Below are 19,470 nucleotides of genomic sequence, written 5' to 3'. Positions count from 1 at the left end.
AGGAGAACAGCCAAGAGGTGGTGCTGTGCAAGCCCCGGCTCTGGAGAAGCCTGTCAGCAAAACCCTGTGTTTGCAAAACTCACAAAGCTCTCAGAATGCAAGCAGTGCTTTCTCAGCATGCAAAAAAGGCAGTGAGGTTCAAACACCCTCCTATTAGTAGGATATTTTCATTTAATACCTGTTCAATAAAGATCTCTGAGTATTTTGGTTTGGGGTTTGTCGATTTGCTGTCAAATCCTAATGAATAAAAATTATCTAAACAAAACTGAAGCGGAGTCAATGAGATTATTTTTTAACTCGATGGCCTTTTCCTAGATTTCCCTGTGCTAAAGGTTTGCCTCCTCAGTGAGCTAATTACCCACTGATTCAAAGTAAACAAGTTTTTCAAGTGCCAGCCTGGACGCTGCCCAAACTCCTAAATTCTGCTCCTTGGAAACACCAAGACTGAGGCCAACTGCAAATTTGGACCAAGTTTTTTGTGTGCACATGAACGTGTTTGTGTGTGAAAATGAACCAAATAACCCAAGCTAACTGGTAATGAGCAAACTTCAAAATGTTTGGAAGTTTCTAGCACAGAGCATATTCATTTCAGAACCAAGACAGAGCCAATGTTCCCACATTTTGAGGATTTTTGCTGGAGTTTTCAGGATGGTGAAGCAGAAATTGATTCTCCTTCCACTGTAGGCTGACGCAGTTGTGTTTCAATAGATAACTTTGGACAGTTTATTTAACAGCTCTGTGGCTGATCAAACACAGCAAAGTGTGGAAACCCAGGGCACAGGAAATATTTCTCTGTCTGCTCTGAGGTGCCCTGACCCCCAGGGCAGCACTGACTTTGACCCTCATTCATGGAGAAAGTTTCCCAGACCTAAGATAGACCAGAATCCACAAAAGTGTGAAATAGATTATAGAGAGTACTGTAGGTGTGTCACTAGGTGAGAAATTGAGGTTTTGGGATTTTTAGTATGTTGTGGATGTCAGCAAGATGGAGGGCACAGGGTGTCATCCTGGGTTTCTTCTTCGTGCTTCTTCTTCCTCCTTCTCCATGGGTTTGGGTGGCATTTTGTAATTGGGCAGAAAATTCCCCATTGCAGCTCTTTGGGATCAGTTCTTGGGTTAAAAGGGAAAATAATCCAGGTATCAGCTCTTAATTGGATAGTTTAGCCTTAAAAGACCTTGGAACAAGAGATTGTTGGCCATTCTGTGCCTTCTAATGAAAAGGTGCCAAACTCACAGCAGTGAGACTGTTTGATAAGAAATAATGAACACCTGAGTGTGAACATGAACTACCGTCTCAAGTGCCTTCAATCCAGACCCAGAAAGCTGCTCCTCATCCCCAGCGGCCACAACCTTCTATCCAAGGCAGCAATTCACCTTCTCAACCACCAGGTGAGAAAGCTGCTCATGTTGCTTTATGAACACAAAACTAAACAATTAAACTTACACTTTAACCACTCAAATCAAGGCAATTCCTAAAAAACAGGATAGGAACTTCTGCATGTGTTCCAGGATAAATTTTTGGTATCAAACTCCCTTCAAAACCCAATTTGCAGTTTCATTTGCAGAAAATCCTCTAAAAAAAAGAAAACAAAACTTCCTAGAATTTATGTTTTGACCCATTTTCCTTACAGTCTCTCAAATTCCTCCAAGTGGAGAAACAAAACAAAGGGTTACTTTGGTAATGACTCAGCCATAGTTTTAAATAGCAGCACGGAAACGTTAGTAAATAGAATTATTGACATTTATTCTTCTAGCACACCATTCTTTGACATTATAAGCTTCCAGACCTGCACACACACATCCTGATGTGAAATTCAAGGCTGAACCTTGAATCCCTTCCAGACAGAGTCCCAAGTGTCCTAATGACAGAAGGGCTTCTACATCAGTTAAATGCTAAGGTTGCCTCAGACTTGAATTTTTCCTCTATTTACCAATATCTGCTAATTAAAATTATTTTTCCTGTTCTTTATTTAATAAGAATTAAAATCTACCTAGCAATTCTACCAGTCTTATACAGGAATAGTTTGGATTTTCTCTTCTAGAATAGGTTACCACAGTTCCTGCAAGTTTTCCACAGGCCATGAGCTTTTTATATTTTTTTTTATTTCCTGTTAATATCTCCAGATTTCCTCCAGCTTTTCTCTATTTTCCACCTAAAGGGGTCATGTTGCAGCTGAGCTCAGCAAGGCATGTTCACCCTACTGAGCATAGAAACAAGGCCACTGACATGCAAGAAACCTCAGGAAAAAAAAATAAAATTAGAAAATCAATATATATTTCAAAAATAGCCATCCATGTAATCAGCCCTGAGAAAACAGCAGCTCCATCAGGATGATATCATCACACTGCTGATGAATTAACTGAATTGACTGAATTCATCATTTTTTGTTACTCTGGGTGGTTCTGGTTAATCCAGAGCAAGAGTAATGGACTCAATGATCCTTTTGGGTCCCTTCCAACTCAGAATATTCTATGATTTAGTGGTTTTATGCTTCAAACATGGCATCTACACAGGCGGTTATTTATCTTGTGGGAAGAAGGGAAAGAATGGCATGGCAAGAACTTATTAGAAAATTCATGGTTTGTACAACTCTGCACTACTGCAATGCTAAGACTCAGTTAAAAACCACAAGAAATATGTGGGCTGCACTAGGAGAACAGATTTGGAAAACTTTATAACACAATAATACACTATCTGTGTTAAACATCAGCTTTTTTTCCTGTTTTGATTTTCTTCATTTTAGAGGAAAAAAATATCTATCACTATCTATCTATGGAAACTTTTAGGTCTAGGCTAATGCAAGTAAATCTAAAAAAAAAACCAAACAAGGGTCCTTAGCAGCTATATTTTCAATTCTGTTCTTGCTCTAATTCATATCAGAGCCTGCCTTCAACATAAATGACCTTACAGAAGCTGGTTAGATAATAAGACAATCAGGTAATAAAATAAAAAAAAAAAAAGGAGACTTCAAATGGACATGAACATTATGTCCATGCATTATGGAGCCTTAAACTCCCATTTATATTCTCATTCAGAAACAAAGTGGCCTCAATTGCCTCCAGCTTAATTGCTTTCAACTTGAAGAAAATCACTGCTAAGGTTGCTGAAATCATGTAGCTTTTGACTGGACATCTTAGTTATGACAAAAAACAAAAACAAAACCACAAAATAAACAAACAAACAAACAAAATTAAAAAAAAAAAACCAAAAAAAAAAAAAAAACCCACCAAACTTCAAGATTTCTATTCCAGGGAAAATGACATGTCCATTTCTGGATCTCCTTAAAAAAAAAATCTAATTCATAGGTCTATGGTAATTTCAGTAAAAGGAAAAAAGAAAAGCATTTTGAGCAGAAGCTTAATTAGAATTAGAAGCTTAATTAGTGAAGGGCTGAGGGTGAGGGGTGTGAGGAGAGGCAGCAGAGGGAGGACTCCAGTCCACAGGGAGGTGTGAAGCTGGGTGGGAGGATGTGTTGGATCAGCTGTGGATGCCCCCAGGCAGTGCAAATGCAGCTCAGAGTTTTATTTGTGCTGCTCATGTGCCCAGCCTGGTCTGCTGAGCCACTTCTGATGTTTAGGGCCCCAAAGCAGAGGGCAGAGCTGAAAATATTGTGATTCCGCAGCTCAGCTCTCCAGGAGAACCTGAGCCCCTGAGAGAGGCACCAAACTTGAGATAAATGAAGAAAACTTTTATTGACTTACAAGCTATTTTTTTTTTAGTTTTTTTAAAAATTTTTCTTTTTGCGAACCACAGCTATCTTGTAATTCCACAAATGTTTTTGTATTGCATTCCCACTGATTTCTTTTCATACTTGCTGACACTACTCAAATGTTGTTCCTCTTAGTAGCAAGATATGAAATCCATTACTGGGCACATGCTGCATAAGAAAAAAGGCTCACTTCAGTTCATGCTTCACCAGTATTACTCTAGTTAGCTTTTCATTCTCCAGGCAGTATTGTTATAACACCGAGTCTCAGAACATCAGTTCTGAACTATTCTAATAACATTGGCAATGTTCACTTTGCCAGCTCTTTCACAAAGGATTATTATCAAAAAAGTACATCCTTTGTCACTGCTATCAGTATCTTTTTTTCTCTGAATGCAGCTTGGATTGGGCACCAAATACAGCCCACCTTCAGGGTTTATAAGATGACTGAATATTAATTATACTCATCCATCTTTATTTTCAGCAATGTTTGATTAATGAAAAGGTGTGCACAACAGAACACACATCATTACATGAGAACATGCATGTACCAAACCTGCTCAAGCCTATTCTGCTTTTATTATTTTGATTATATTTGTCACTTCAATCCAGACCAATAACCTGACATTGTGAATGAGTTCCCTTTTAATGCCATTAGGTCACATGCTTGGTATTTTAATTCCTATAGTTTTGTCAGCTACTCTGAGTCCTTTTCCACTGAATTAGCTGAATTTTTCATTCAAGCTCATATCTTTGCATGTTCATAAATCAAATTTTATTTATTTTTTAGTTTGCTGCTAAAAAGAACTATAATTTCTCCTATATTCTGTTTGCATATGAATGCAGAATTTTTGTATCACCTTATTTTGGGAAGGAGACCAGTTCTTCACTAATTAAGCTTCTGCTCAAAATGCTCTTCTTTTCTTGGAATTACCCTAGACCTATGAATTAGAATTTGGGGTTGTTTTGAGATTTTTTGTGAAGGAGACTCAGAAATGGATATGTTATTCAGCTCTTCCACTCATGCAGTGCTCTAATTCATATCAGAACCTCTCTTCAACATAAACATGTCTTCAGCATGTGACAATATCTCTTCTTTTTCTTGCCAAGAGCAGCAGCCACAAGGTTTCCCCGTGAGCAGACCTGAGCTGCTGCACTGGCATTGAAGTTTCAAGGAAGAAAAGATCCAGGGGGAAATTCAAAGGTGAAAGAGTTTTCTGTCTCAGTTTACTTATAAGAATTAAAATTAAAAGATGGAATAGCAAGGAACTGGAAACAGTTGTGTAAAATGTGAGATCAGACAAAATTTTTTCATAATTTTCTAGCAAGCATTTGAGCTAAAGGGATAAAAAAAAAGAAGTGGAAATAATTTTAAAAGTGTGGGTTTGGGTTTTTTTGGTCTATTAACTATCTTTTCTTCTTTCATCCTATTTTGGTTCCTCTATTACACCTTCTCCAACTGTTCACAGCCTGAAAGAAGTTGTGGAGGGGGAGGATGAGCAACAGAATATGAATTCTTAATGAAAACTTTCATATTATGATTAGTTATGATTAGTTGTTACAAAGTTTTTAGTGTTTTTTGGTTTGAAGGCTTTTTTGTTTGTTTTGTTGGGGGTTTTTAAAATATTTTTTAAAGATTCCTTTTCAGGCCATTTTTAAAAGTTTTTTGAAGTGAGTGAGTCTTGTATGTATCTTACAGCTCTTTGAAAACCTTTGTGACAAGAAAAGGAGCTGAGCTCTTTTAATAATGACATGTTATTAAACCACTAATGATTTGGCTGTTTAAAAGTGAGCTGTAATGATTATAAATATCCTCTTTGATCAGCAGAAAATGGTGACTAATCTGATAGGGAAAAAAAACCAACAAAGTTTTAAGACTCAGAGTCTCTCCTAAGCCCAATGGCTGCTATAAAAGCTCAAAGGCAAGAGAGTAAAAAGAGAATAAAACAGGCAGCAGAAAATAAGAGCAGATGTTTTATTTTTACCCTGAACTACTCTCTTGTCTAAATAACAAAGAAGGAAAAAATGTATGTCTGACCTCCCTTCCTTTTTGAATTTCTATTCTTCCTCCCTGCAAATGTTTCAGCTCCTCACTGATACCTCCAGGCAAATATGAGCTGGATCCAAACTCAGTTCATTTTGCCTAATATAAATTGCATTTATGGTTTCTTTTTTTTTTTTTTTTTTTGAAATATATAGGTACAGAAAGAGAAAAAAACCAAAATGACTGTCAATAAATTTGTTTCAGGAAGGTCCCTCTGCATCCCTCACCAGCTGATTTGCTCTTTGCTGGCTGTTGTGGATTTATTAATGCAGGATTTCAGGGCTGGCCTTGGATTCTGTCCCATCAGAGACCTCACCCATCTTCTGTCCAAAATCCCATCAAGTGGGACAGCTCTTACTGACTTACATGTTTATCCATGATGCCAAACAGGTTGAGCTGTCAGCCCAAAACTCTTTCTGTTTATATCTTCAATCTCTTTGCCTCACTAGGATTTGTTTTCCATCCTCTAGGATGGCTTTTCCAGACCCCAGGCACCATCTCCTGACCATGGCTCTCTAATAAGGAAACTTTTCATTCAATGATGTGTAAATTTTTCCCATTTCCTTTGATTTTTAGTGAAAAGTGCTCGGTAGACCTTGCATTGCATTTTGATCTGACCAAGAAAAGCAAACATCCCACAAGGATGGTCACACACAGCTTGAGAGAAAACATTTGCAACAGCATCTGAACACCCTGATCACAACAGGGGGGTGACCAACCCCCAGCTTCCTCCTCTTACCTCTACCAGATTTGAGAGATAAAATAAATTCAAAAGTAAATCTAAAACAATAAAAAAAATTAAAAATAAAAAGACAAGATTAAATATTTCTTACTATTCTTCTTTCAGATCCCTCAAATATGGTATTTTAAAGCTGTTATCCAACTCTGTTCTTATACAGAAGGCAAAATTTCAGAATATCTTCTTACCCCCACTTGCTTCCTGCTCTCTTCTGAAATTTTAGACTGAGGCAAATTTCCCTATTGTGTTTTACACACTAATATTGTGTATTTTTAATTATTATTATTATATTCATACTGTGGCTTTGATTTCAGCCACAGAAGAAATCTGTGCTTAGCATCTTCAGAATCGGCGAGGGAGTTCACAGAATAATATTTTTACATTTTTTCCTTGGAATAAATTTCTGAGGTGATGAAGTAGACAACTTCAGCTGTTAATTCTTCACTTGTTTCCCTCATTCCCCTTTGTTAATCCCAGAGGTATCAATTGATTGCTATTACAGACTTAAAATGCAACAGAGTATTTGGGGTTTTTTTTTTGCTGTTGTGCATTTGTTTGTTTTTTCCTGACTCACTAACATCACCAAGAAATGGTACATAACACCATAACACATTAATAACTGTTGTTATTCTTCAATCATCATAACACAATCTCTTTTTGAATGCATTCACAAATGCTGTGTGGAAGAAATAAGTGGAGCCTGTGGGTTTTTTTGTGTTTCTACACCGCAGCAGAAAGAAAAGCCGATTAAAAGATTTATTCAAATATTTACATGACACACACTGTTGCAGTATTAAAATGTGAGCTTGCTCCTTTTACAAATCTCTTTAGAAGTCTTTTCTCCCTTTTGTTCCTAATACAACTTTTAAATGGCAGTCACAAGTCTGAATGACTCCGGCAATGACTCAATTGTTCTGGTTCTTCTCTTCCCTCTCCTCCTCTTCTCCCCCTCAATCCAGAATCTCTTTTACTGATCTCCAGTGTGCCCTGGCAGCCCAGAAACCCACCCAGGTCCTGGCTGGTCACAGGCAGAGGGGACGGGTCAAGGTGAGACCCCACCTGCAGAGCTGCCTCCAGCCCTGGCAGCCTCAGCACAGGAAGGACCTGGAGCTGCTGGAGCAACCCCTGGAGGCCACAGAGATCTCCCAGGGCTGGAGCCAGGCTGGGAGGGCTGGGGGTGCTCAGAGGGGAAATGGGAAGGGTTTGGAGAGACCTCAGAGCCCCTTCCAGAGCCTAAAGGGGCTCCAGGAGAGCTGGAGAGGACTGGGGACAAGGGATGGAGGAACAGGACACAGGGAATGGCTGCACACTGAAGGAGGGCAGGGTTGGATGGGATATGGGGAAGAGATTTGTTCCTGTGAGGAGGTGAGGCCTGGCTTAGATTGCTCAGAGAAGCTGTGGCTGCCCCATCCCTGGAAGTGTCCAAGGCCAGGCTGGACAGGGCTTGGAGCAACCTGGGACAGCAAAGGTGTCCCTGCCATGACAGGGGGTAGAACAGGCTGAGTTTTAAGGTCCTTTCCAACCCAAACTCTTCTGGAATTCTGTGATGATTCTATGGAGGTTCATGTAGGAGGTATCTAAACCATTTCCTTACTCCCCACTCTGCTCCCCACATCCTTCCAAGCTCCAGCCTTGCTCTGCACATCCTCTTGGCAATGTCACCCTGTGTAACCTCCAATCACACATCTCCTTATGCCTGAACAGTTTTGTCAGTGGATGCTACATCAATACCCTCCCCATTTCAAACCTCACCTCCTTGAACTTCATCTTTTTCCATAAGCCTGGGAAATAAAGTAGAAAGTTGTGGCTGGCATCCCAAAAAAGCATCATAAATGTACAAGCTGCACATTTCTGGAACCAGGAGGAAACCCAAGGCTGCAGCCTTATCTGCTCTTCCTGTCCTTTCCCAGCATTCCCAAAGAAATCAGAAAATGGGAATTAAGAAAAATTAAAACCACCCTGGTATTTATATTATTCCATATATTATTCCATATATATCAGATGTCTGATATACATGGAATAATATATATCTGATATATATGTCTGATATATAATATATATCTGACATAATAATAATATATGTCTGATATATATGGAATAACACTTCAGGACTGAAGTGCAGGGAGGGAACTGCAGCACATCCCCCTGCTCCAAGGCATTTTTGCTCTGTAAAATGGTGCAGCACATTCTCCGTGGCCATTGTGGTGCAGTGCAAGGCAACAATTTGCCTTGAACCCTGGAGGCAATTAAGTAGACATATTTACAGAATAAATATGAACATGCACACAGTTAGCATTCCACAATATTAATTCCTAATGTTCCTGAATGCATTCAAATATCTCATGGCTTGAACAACAGGCATTGCATGCTTCTTATTAAATACAAAGAGATGCACAGCCACAGAAAAATAAAATGCTCTGTGTAGAGCCATTTAGCTGGTTGTGGCTAGGAGAGAACCTAAATCTGATCTATCCTCTTGTGAGTTTTAAATGTGTTACCTTCCCCATCATCAATGTCTGGTGATCAGAGTCTCATGAATATTCCAATGGAATACTGGCTGGAACACTCTGAAAAACCATTCCCCGTGAGTACAGCAGCCCTGAACTGAGGATCTCAGCTAAACCCATTCTAACCCAGCTTGTATTTGTTTCATGTTGACAGTCAGCAGCACCATCATCAATTTTACACCAATTTCATGGACCAGCAGAAGTAATTGCTTCTGTTCCTTGACCACTGAAGAAAAGAAGTCCTGTATTAAAATTTATCAAAGCTATCAACTGCAGACATATGGAGCCGAACATCTTAGTTCAATGGCATTTGATAGATAATATATTATTGTAAAACAATTTATTCTCCCTCTCTGTTACCAATTGCCACTTTATTTCCTACTCTCCTTGTCCTTTTCCTTCAGTCCATGTTTCACTGCTGTGTTTGGGCTCTGAAGTGCTCCCAGGGATCACTGGATGCACATTCCCTACCCCTGGAAATGCTCTCCTTACCACAGGTCTGATACTTACACTGTGCAACCCTTAATTGATAATTAGTTAATGAAAGAGATGAGTACCAGCACTGCAAAACCCCTAACTGAGTAAGTTACCAGCTCACTGGGGGAATCAGGTATTTTTCTGGTGATTGTGCATTAGATCTACTGTGGAATAACCAAAATATCAAACACAGTTCAGAATGATAAAGTGCTGAAATCCTGCCAAAGTAACGTGCTTGGAAGAGAAACATAACAAATGTGGCTCTTCAAGAGCTGTATGAATAGCAAAATCTTTTTTTCTCTCAATTTCAAATTCAGTTTTATGAGAATAAAACTTTTATGAAAAATTCTTTTACTCCCTGTGTGAAAGAGGCTCAGCAGCTCAAGTTCCATTGTAAGCTCACAGGAGAATATATCAAACCATCAACCACTAAACATCACACAGAACTTGCAGGCACACATGTAAAATAAACCACACTCAGGAAAGATATTCTTGTGTGCAGCGCTGGGGACCATTTGGAATGAGCAAATTTTCCACCATGCCTTGGCTGTTTCATGGATAAAAGCAGAATTTCTGGTTCCTGGCATAACTGAACTCCTAACACACAGATGTGAACGTGCAGGAATAGCAGGGCTTGACCCTGTGCTACTACAAGAAGTTTATCACAGACATAAAGGCTTGGGATCACACTCTGAATTTTTTAGAATTGGAAATGGTCACCTCTGAAAAAACAGCAACACATTCAGAGCTCAACTTGCACTATGGATGGTTTTGTAATTTTTTAAATAAAATAAACCCACTAAGTTATGAAGAGAGCAGTGGCACCCTAAAACTCTGACACCAAAATAAGTTGCAACTACAATCAGCATGAAAGGCTTAAAAGAAATAAAGGACAGAAAACAGAAGACAAAATAAAGGATCAGGAGATGTTTTTTTAAATAGCCTGAATGCTTTTTCATTATATGTTTACATGCTGTATCAAAACCCAGTCAAAAACTAACATAATAAATACATAATTGGGGTTTAGCAGTTAAAATGTATGTTAGGTATCCATTTAACAGAACAACATACATCAGATAACTAATACAAATGCCAAAAAAAACCATTAATGAAATAACTGCCAAACTACAAAACATGCACTCTGATAAAATTTCCCACGCTGTGTTTTCATCACAAAACAAATGGAGATTGCTTAATGAGAATAAGAAACAGTGTAAAATATCACTGTGACCTTTCCTCCAGGCCAGCCCTTCCCTCTCCCCAGAGCAGCCACTCTTCACCTGGCCCTGAGCAGGAATGGTTTGTACCAGTGATAACAATTGAAATCTCTCATTTTTCTGTCCCTCCTCACAAAACCAAAGGCTTGGGCACAATTCCTACATCCCTGACAGTTAAGATTAGCTAATGACAAGCTTTGGATTCATCCAGTAAATCCAGCAAAGAATATACAAGTAAAGGCATAGAAAAAAGGCTGCTGTCAGCAAATTTGAAAGCTTCAAGTTCTTTCAGATCAGAACTTGCAGAAAATCAATTTCTACATGAATTTTTATTTTTCTTTTTAAACCACTCTGCAGTCAGATCAAGTCAAGCTTACCATCTGCTGCAGAGAGAAATACAGCTCTACTCAAGATCACATTATCAAACTTCTTTGTAAACTTTACATGCAAGCTGTTCCTGTCAGAATTGAAGTCATTGTGATAATGCTTCTTAATATTCGTTCAGGCTTTAAATAAAGACCGACAAAAGTCCACATATGGATGACAAGCTGTTCTACTGTAAATATTTTTGTATTTGTTGAGAAGGGGCTTATGGCAGTTTAGGACATATTCCATCAGGGATTTTGGTCTGAACTACTTACTGACTAATAAAATCAAGGTAAAATCCTTGCTCAAAACCATTACCAAAATTTAGTTATAAATTAATTTGATCCAATTTCTACTCCTATTTAGTAATGCTTTTACATCATTATTGCTCTAAAACTTTTCCCAGCTGGTGGATGTTATAAATTGGAGGATATTTAGTACTCTGTATTTTAAGCAAGGCTTAATTCCCAACTGGCACTGAATGTAGTTATCTGTGGAACAGAAAATGGTAATTTTACCATTAGAGCTGACCTTCTAAAGAATAGTAAAATTCTTCCATTTTTTTGTGTAAATAAGCTCAATACACTAATTTCCAATATTCCTTTAAATGAGGGGATAGACCAAAAAAATCCTTCAGAAACTCCTTTCCCACATCCTTTAGTTGGAGGCACAACTTACAGAAAAGCAAACACAAAAGCAAATGTTGAGACAAGTAGTGATTAAATTGCTTTCTCAGTTTGGATTCCATTTTGAGAATTCACAAGGCACATGCAGCAATAATTATTGCAATTAACACAGTTAACTATTTACTCCAAGTTCATTACACGTTATTGCTTCAGTATAGCAACTATGCAATAACTCAGTACAGCAAAGGAAAAATAGTTATTAAAACCCTCATGTGAAATAAACCTTAGTGCAAAGAAAGAGCCTTACCCTGCTGTTGGATCAAGAGCTATGGCCTTGGGGTTGCTCAGGTCCAGCTCGATGAGGGTCACACACACTGAGCCGTTCCGGCTGCAGACAAAGATCCTGTCGCTGACCTGATCCACAAAGTAAAAATTCCCCGTGATCCAGTCCATTGCTATTTGCTGCACATCTGCCAAAAAGAAAAAGGAAAAAAGAAAAAAACAGAGTTCAGGAGTGCAGTTCCAATCCAAGTGACTGCTGGCTGCTCTGCCAGCAGATGCTCCTCTCACTTAAAGAGCTCCAGCTGCTTTACATCTATTACAGGGCTTCTAATAAGGAATCCAATTCTCTGTACACAAATAGGGGTTGGGGAGAATTTTTTCCTTTTTAAGTACAGACATCTAACTGCAACCACAGTGGTTTGAAAGATGCACATTTGTTTTGAGCTCTGTTAAATATTTTTAAGTCTGTCATTGTGATTTTTTATGGTGTCCTCAGAAGCAGCAGCACTGAATGATGGTGCACCTGTGAAACAGCTGGAGCACTGGTGGTACCAGGCTGCTGGGAAGGCAGCTCTGAAGGCACTCAGATTCTGGATTTAGTGCTCCAGGATGTCTGCTAGACCCTGGGAATGGTAAACTTTAAACTTCACATTTGTAAAGTTTAAAGGAGTTTGTTGGTTATATTTAAAGGGACTAAAAGCAGACCAGAAATACTTAACAGAAATAAATAAAATGTGATATGCACATCTAAAACCACCCTATCTCTTCACTCATTTTCATTTTACAACCTTTTTCTTGTAGTTCTGGGGTATCTGGATGCTGCCAGATTGCTGATAGTTGCCACAAGAAGTTGCATTGAAGTAAATTTTCTGTCATAATATAGAGACATTCACTGACAAGCAAATTTTCCTTCTCAGGACTCTGAGCTCCACAGGATCCTAACACAGCTGCTCACTCCGTTCTTTTCCTTGTGGGATCTTGGAACCACCCTCTGTAAATGCCTTATAAATCCTCCATTTTTACATAAATCATCTGACCTGCCCATGCACCATCTTAGTGTTACAGTAAGCAAAAGTTCAGAGAAGTGCAAAGTATATAACTTTATCAATTTTATGTAACGAAGATTTCTTTTCTTTCTCTTCTTATTGACAGTATTGCATTGGCACCACTCTGTAGGACAGAATTAGTTATTCTTTAGTAACAAATACTGCAATTAATAGAAAAATATATCCTGTTAAATGTTTTCAATAATCAATATCAATGATTTTTGATTTGAAAAACTTAAATATGTTTATTATACTACGGTGCTTTCAAAATAGTGCTAACATAAGCTGAGATTGTCATGATAAAAGAAGTCAGATTGATAAAATATCATTACACAGAGAAACTGTTGTTGGGAGTTTTTTTAACTTTTAGTTTTCTGTATGTTTATAATCCTTCAGATGGGGGAATTTTAAGCTTGCTTTCCAAAATCCAAAAAAAAAAAAAAAAATTGGCTCCATCACATCCATGCTGCACTGGAGAATAGTAAGTAAACTTGATTGAACAAAAATTGTATTCATTGAGTTTTTGATGATAACTCAGGGCTTATGAGCCTTGTACTTAAAACAGACATGGAAGCTCATTTATTGTCCTTCAAAGTGCAGGCAACTTAAATAAGATTTACTCAGTGAAATACCAGGAACACCAACTGTATCCCACCTCAGCCACCCCATTACACAGTTCACTGCTGTCTTCTGTCTCTCCCATTCCTGCCCTTCCACTGCTCATTTCCCTTTTAATTCAGAGGGAATATTGTGCCTGATAGGTCCCATTACCAAGATCTGCTGAGCCAGAATAAAGAAATGCTCCATTTAGCCCAATATCCAAACTCCAGAGAAGGCCAATGTCAGATGCACTGTGAGATACGTGAACAGTAATATATTTCAGACAATAGGAAGAAAAAAACTTTTTTTTCATCCTTCCTTTTTCCAAACAAAATATAGGACATGCTTTTAAAAACACCAGAAGAAAACTCTGTAAATCAGTAATAGTTAAAGCATTTTAAATGTGCCTGCTTACCATTTTCTAGAGTTGGATTTGTGGAATGAAAAAAATTATGGTTTACTGATTCAGGGAGACTTTTGAAAATTGCAGATAAGCTCCCATGTAACAGAAGCATTTCAGAAAATATCTTTTAAATGGGACAAAAGGTACAAAAGGGATCCAATTTCAAACATTTGTAGAAATAAAACTAGTAATTAAATTCCTGCAAGGAGAGCTCTAGAAGATTGCTGTAGATGAAAAGTGGATGAAAAGGAGCAAGGTTAAGTAGCAGCCTGTTGGTGGAGGGTGTGTTTTTTCTTATTGTGTGAATGTACCTATTTTGAGATAGAAGTGATACATATGTGAAAGGCACATCACACACAGGTTATTGGATTTGTTAACATACCAGTACTTACAGTTATAAAATGTTTGCTCTGTTCTCTCCTTAGGTTTTTGGTAACATATCACAAGAAATTGCACCAAACAACTTGTTTTGTTGGTTTTTTTTTTTTTTTTTTATGGAAACCAAGAATAATTTGTTCAAGGTCATATTAGGAATAACCATTTGCATTAAGTAGTTAAAACTGAGCTAAGCATTCCAGGAAAAGTGAGAGATCCAGAAGCAATACCACACCATAAACCTTGTGTCAAACAGCATTGGTAGCTGTGAACACTTATTTACCCAAATTCCCTGCCCAGCAGGATTTGGGAAGGGCATGGGAGAGGTTTAGGCTCATTCCATCTGCATTCCTTGTAAAGCTGTTCTTTCCAGAGCATGCAATGGTTCATCACTTTTATCAGAGTTTCCAGAACCATTAACAACACATTCATTCACAGTAATTTTCTTCAGAAGAACAGACTGCCAGGGAGATGTCTTGAATCAAGGGTTTAAAGAAACTGAAAGAGTTAAAAGTTTAGCTAGATTTATTTAGGAGGGGAGAGAAACAGTTAAGAGTATAGCAAGAAGAAATAATAAGGGATAGCTAATCCTTAGCAGATGGAATAGTTAAGGCTAAGATATAAATAATGTATTTGTCTTTACTATGTTTAAAGAAGCAGGATGGGATATGGATCTAATGGTGAAAAAGAAGAGGACCTGGGCCCTGAAACTTGAGCTATAGCCAAGGGGTCCAAAGATTGCCAACAACACAAAAATAAAGGTCACTTTGAGCTCAGAAGAGCACCCACCCATTTCAGAACCCAGCCACACATTTGAAGTGAAAGACTGCAAAAGTGTGAAAGAACTTTGGACTCATTTAAATACATTTTAATACTAAACAAGAATAGGTGAGGGTTAGGTGATGAATATGTATTAGGTGTTTTGGGAATTATATGAATATGTGAGACATTTTTAGATAGAGCCTGTGATTCTTTGAACACACCTTTGGAAATTGTTCCACTTGTGCCCAGTGCTGTAATAAGCACACTGCTTTTCAACTTTAATTAGTTGAAGAGTCATCTGTCCATGCTTCAGTCCTGCTATGCAAAGAACACTTCCCTCCAAAGCAGCCCATCACTGTCCTTAGCAATTCCTGTGGGCACCAAGCACATTTGGCATTTGGGTGTTGGAGGCACCATGGATCTGCTCTGGGGTTTGTCTGCATTGGACACATCCACCTTCCCACCAGAGAAGTTTGTAAAGAATTGTCCAGGTCCACTCCCCCACCAGATTAAATTCTACATGAGAAATCCCCTCAGCTGGCAGAGAATTGTGTGAATCCGATTCTGTCTCCATGGTTTGGCAGCAGCTCTGCATGAGGCTGCTGTGAATGGCTCCCCATCCGCCACACAAATTGCACCCACTGCAAACCACCGAGGAAAGGCTCTGGTTGAATTGGGGACTTTAAAAATATATATAAAACTTTTTGTACTCAAGAAGTTCCTGAATTCATTTCATGCCTATTTCTGGATTCATATTTAAACCCCACTATGTGCAGATGTCTGGTCCACTCACATCTTTAAAGTAATTGATCTTTTTTTCTTTCATTTGCATGGTTTCAGAAGTCTCTAAAAAGGAATGTTTTCCCTTGAAAAAACACATATTTATTCTGAGCAATCTTCTATATAGTTCTGAGAGCTTTTCCTATATTAATAACAGTTTCCTTGGAGCATTTCTGCCAAATGTGATCATCTTTCCTTTATTACTTTCTAAAAACTAGGATTTCCTCTTAGGGACTTCATAAAGAATAGTTAAGACAGCATACAGGTTAAATTCTGCTCTGCTTAATGACATTATGTAGACTGTGGGCACAGCAAAAGTGTGTCTGGAAGTGAACTTTTCCTATGTCTTTTAAACACTCAGACATTATTAGACCTTTAGAGAAAATAATAATTTCATATAAGGGCGGCTAAATCTTCAAAGGGTCCTAGAAATATATGTCTTATGGCCAATCCATAGTTTATGGAAATCAGAGAAAAATAGAATGGCTCTCTTCTTTTACTTTGATTTTCCAACATATATCTTGTATGAATTATTACATTTATTTCCATTTCAAATCAAGACTAGCACAAGACTTCAGATTTTCAGCAGAAGAGAGGCAAAAGGTGTAACATATTCTTGTATTCTGTTACTGCCCTAATCAAGGATTCTGCCTATGCACTATCCATTAAAATCTGTGCTATATTAGCAGATTTCATTTTTCCCAGATGTAGAAACAAAAATTAGCAAACTTTTTCCTGTTAAAAGCTTCAGTATAAACATTCCTTGGTTTTAATGTAAGAACTGATCTGAGCAAATTACTCAGTGGAATTCTGGAGTTGTTGGACTGTTTTTGAGAAACTTCCGAGTGAAGTGGGGAATGATTTTGGATGAAACATAATTAAAATTTGAAATGCTTCTTGAACTCTCCATATGTATCTTGTCAATTATGAAAAAGACAATTTCTCACTATTTTAAGGGAAAGAACTTAGCTCCCACTGCCTTATATAGTCAATTTTTCCTTAGTCTGGACGTTACTGCAATGAAAACTTCCTCATATATGCATAAATAAATCAGTATTGAGTTAATATTTAGCTTTTCCCCATATATATATATATTTCTTAAATATATATGTATTTTAAAAATATATATTTTAAAGTGCTTAAAACAATCGTTGTTTTTCACACTGAAATGTTGGGTTATTTTTTAGTTTTTTGTGGGATTTAGGGTTTTTTTTCCTCTTTTTTGAGTTTGTTTTTTCTTTTGTTTTGTTGGTTTGGTTTTGTTCTTTTCAAAAATTAATTAAAAAGGAAGAATTATTTTGATTGCTTTAAATTACTAATTTTTCTTCTATAACACCCATATGTCACGTTTCTGAATGTAACGTCCAAACTGGCATGCTCAGTTTTATTTATTATCTAGTTAGAAAGAAAAAAAGAGATAAAATTATATATTTATCAGGGAACAAACCAACTTTATTGCAAAGACAAGCAGAAAGTCACTTGGGAATACTTTTTTTGCCTCCACTGAGTAAAAGCCAAATTTGGAACAAGACAAGGAGCACCAATTCTTTTTTTCTTTTTTCTTCAATAGCCAGTGATGCTGAGAGCAGGTAAGAAGTGTTAAAACACATAAATGACAAGCTGTGAACCCTGCAGCATCGCTGCCTTTGCTGTGCCACTCTTTTGACATTAATGCTCCTAATTAGCAGCCCAGACAGCCTTGCACTGACACTGTGCCTTGGGAAAGTGAAGCTGGAATGGATTTTCTCTGTGCCTCTTCTACTACCAAGAATTTGCCACAATTCTGTCTGCAATGCCACTTAAAAAAATATGATTTTTATTAAAGATGTCACCATTCAATAAGTCAGACACGCTGGTGTCTCAACTTTTAACAGCCATGTCCAGAGTGATTATTACATAAGTTGGAAAATGAAAAATCAAGTGAAAAATATCCATCCATCTTTTTCAAATTACTCATCCTCAAATATCTGATTCCTCTGAATTAAATCAGCCTTCGAGGATACTCTTTGTGAGAAGCACAATGAAGAACCTAAAATATATCAAATTTAAATAAGCACTTTAAAGCATCTAGACTTCGAGTTCCTCAAAAGAAGAGAAAGCTTTTCTTTGTGGAGTAAAAGCATTTCAATTTCAATCAATTTGGGTACTGACAAAAATATTGTTGGCTTTCTTTCAACCCTGGAGCATAATATACTGCATTAAAAACCTATAAATGTGAACACTGAGACAACAGCATTTTCTCCAAGCTAAAGAATTTTCAAAAATATAAGAATAATCTAAATATTATGAATACTTAATGAAAGCATCCTGATGGCTCAGAAAGACACAAAGTCTCTCAGAGATGTGGTTGATTCAGGCAATCTGAGATTTAGGCATTCAGCTTTCCAGCAGTGGAGAAAAGAAAAATTCTGGGCATTTGGTGAGGAACTGGAAGAGGTTGTGGCTGGAAGGAGTTGTGGTTCATCTCTGGAAGTGTCCAGGGCCAGGTTGGACAGAGCTTGGAAGAACCTGGGATAGTGGGAGGTGTCCCTCATGGGATGAGATGATCCCAGAGGTCTCCTTCAACCCAAACCATTCTGTGATTCCACAATTCTACATTGGCTGAGGTGGAATATTGAGCAGGTACTGAGAGAGAAACGTGAAAGTGTGGATTTAATCAACTTCCTTCTTCCACTGGGGATCCAAAAAACCGATATTAACAACAATGATGACAACAACAATCATCAGCAACATCCTCCTCTAACAAATTCCCATACACAGCACTCAATGGAAATGTGATGATACCCCAGATATCTTTGTGCCTTTCCCAGGAATTTTACAGGAAAATCTGGCTCTAAATTCTCAAACATTCTTAAGCATATTTCTTCTTTTACTTTTGTTTTAGAATGATTCTATCAGGAAATGCATTGAGCTTCTGGAATGAGTAAGATGAATGGAATTTCTGTTATTGGGCCCTGCATCACAGAGCTGGCTGTGATGCCAACAGATTAAAAGAGCAAGGAGAAAGTGTGAAACAATTAAATAAGGGCCTTGTGAGTGGCCCTATCTTTTAATCCTGACTGTTAAGATTTTTTTACAGAGGACGAATTTGCTGACATCAATCTCATGTCAGAAATAAGTAAGAATGGCTGAAAACCATAACATTCCTAATTTCTGCATTGCTGAGTCTCAGACACATTGCCCAGTGATTGCAAACCTGTAATGGGGTCCCAGTGGCCCATGTACATGCTGAACAATAAAGACAGATTTATAGAGGTACATAGCTATAACAGCCTTATTTTTTTTCCTTTTTAGCTGCACATTCAACAGCTTCTTATAAATCTAGTGAGACTGTAAATCAAACCCAGTTATTTACTTCAGAGCAGTTAAGTCACCCACTGTTAAAATTAAAGCATAATTCAGCTGCAACAGGCATCCCATCAGGCACGTGGCCCCGGAGAGCTGCTGTGGGGACGTGTGGCTGCTCCAGGCTGTGACATTCCCTTCCTCCTGCCACCTCCCCAGGACTGCCCCCTGCATGGGTTATCAACCCCATAAAC

At 38.0% G+C, this 19,470-nt stretch overlaps 1 protein-coding gene across 6 annotated transcripts in view; it reads right to left on the bottom strand.

Annotated features, from left to right (window-relative positions):
• LRP1B (LDL receptor related protein 1B) overlaps positions 1–19,470 on the bottom strand; it is a 639,076-nt gene that overhangs the window by 256,897 nt on the left and 362,709 nt on the right. For all 6 annotated transcript variants that reach the window (XM_074547868.1, XM_074547870.1, XM_074547871.1 and 3 more), the window contains exon 7: positions 11,991–12,153. In XM_074547868.1, the coding sequence (XP_074403969.1) occupies positions 11,991–12,153 (163 nt within the window). The remainder of the gene's footprint in view (positions 1–11,990; positions 12,154–19,470) is intronic.

Source organism: Zonotrichia albicollis, chromosome 10 (assembly GCF_047830755.1).
Source record: "Zonotrichia albicollis isolate bZonAlb1 chromosome 10, bZonAlb1.hap1, whole genome shotgun sequence".
NCBI classification, from domain to species: Eukaryota; Metazoa; Chordata; class Aves; order Passeriformes; family Passerellidae; genus Zonotrichia; species Zonotrichia albicollis.
The sequence above is the reverse complement of the archived record's forward strand: the minus strand, read 5'-3'. Positions and strand labels throughout refer to the sequence as shown.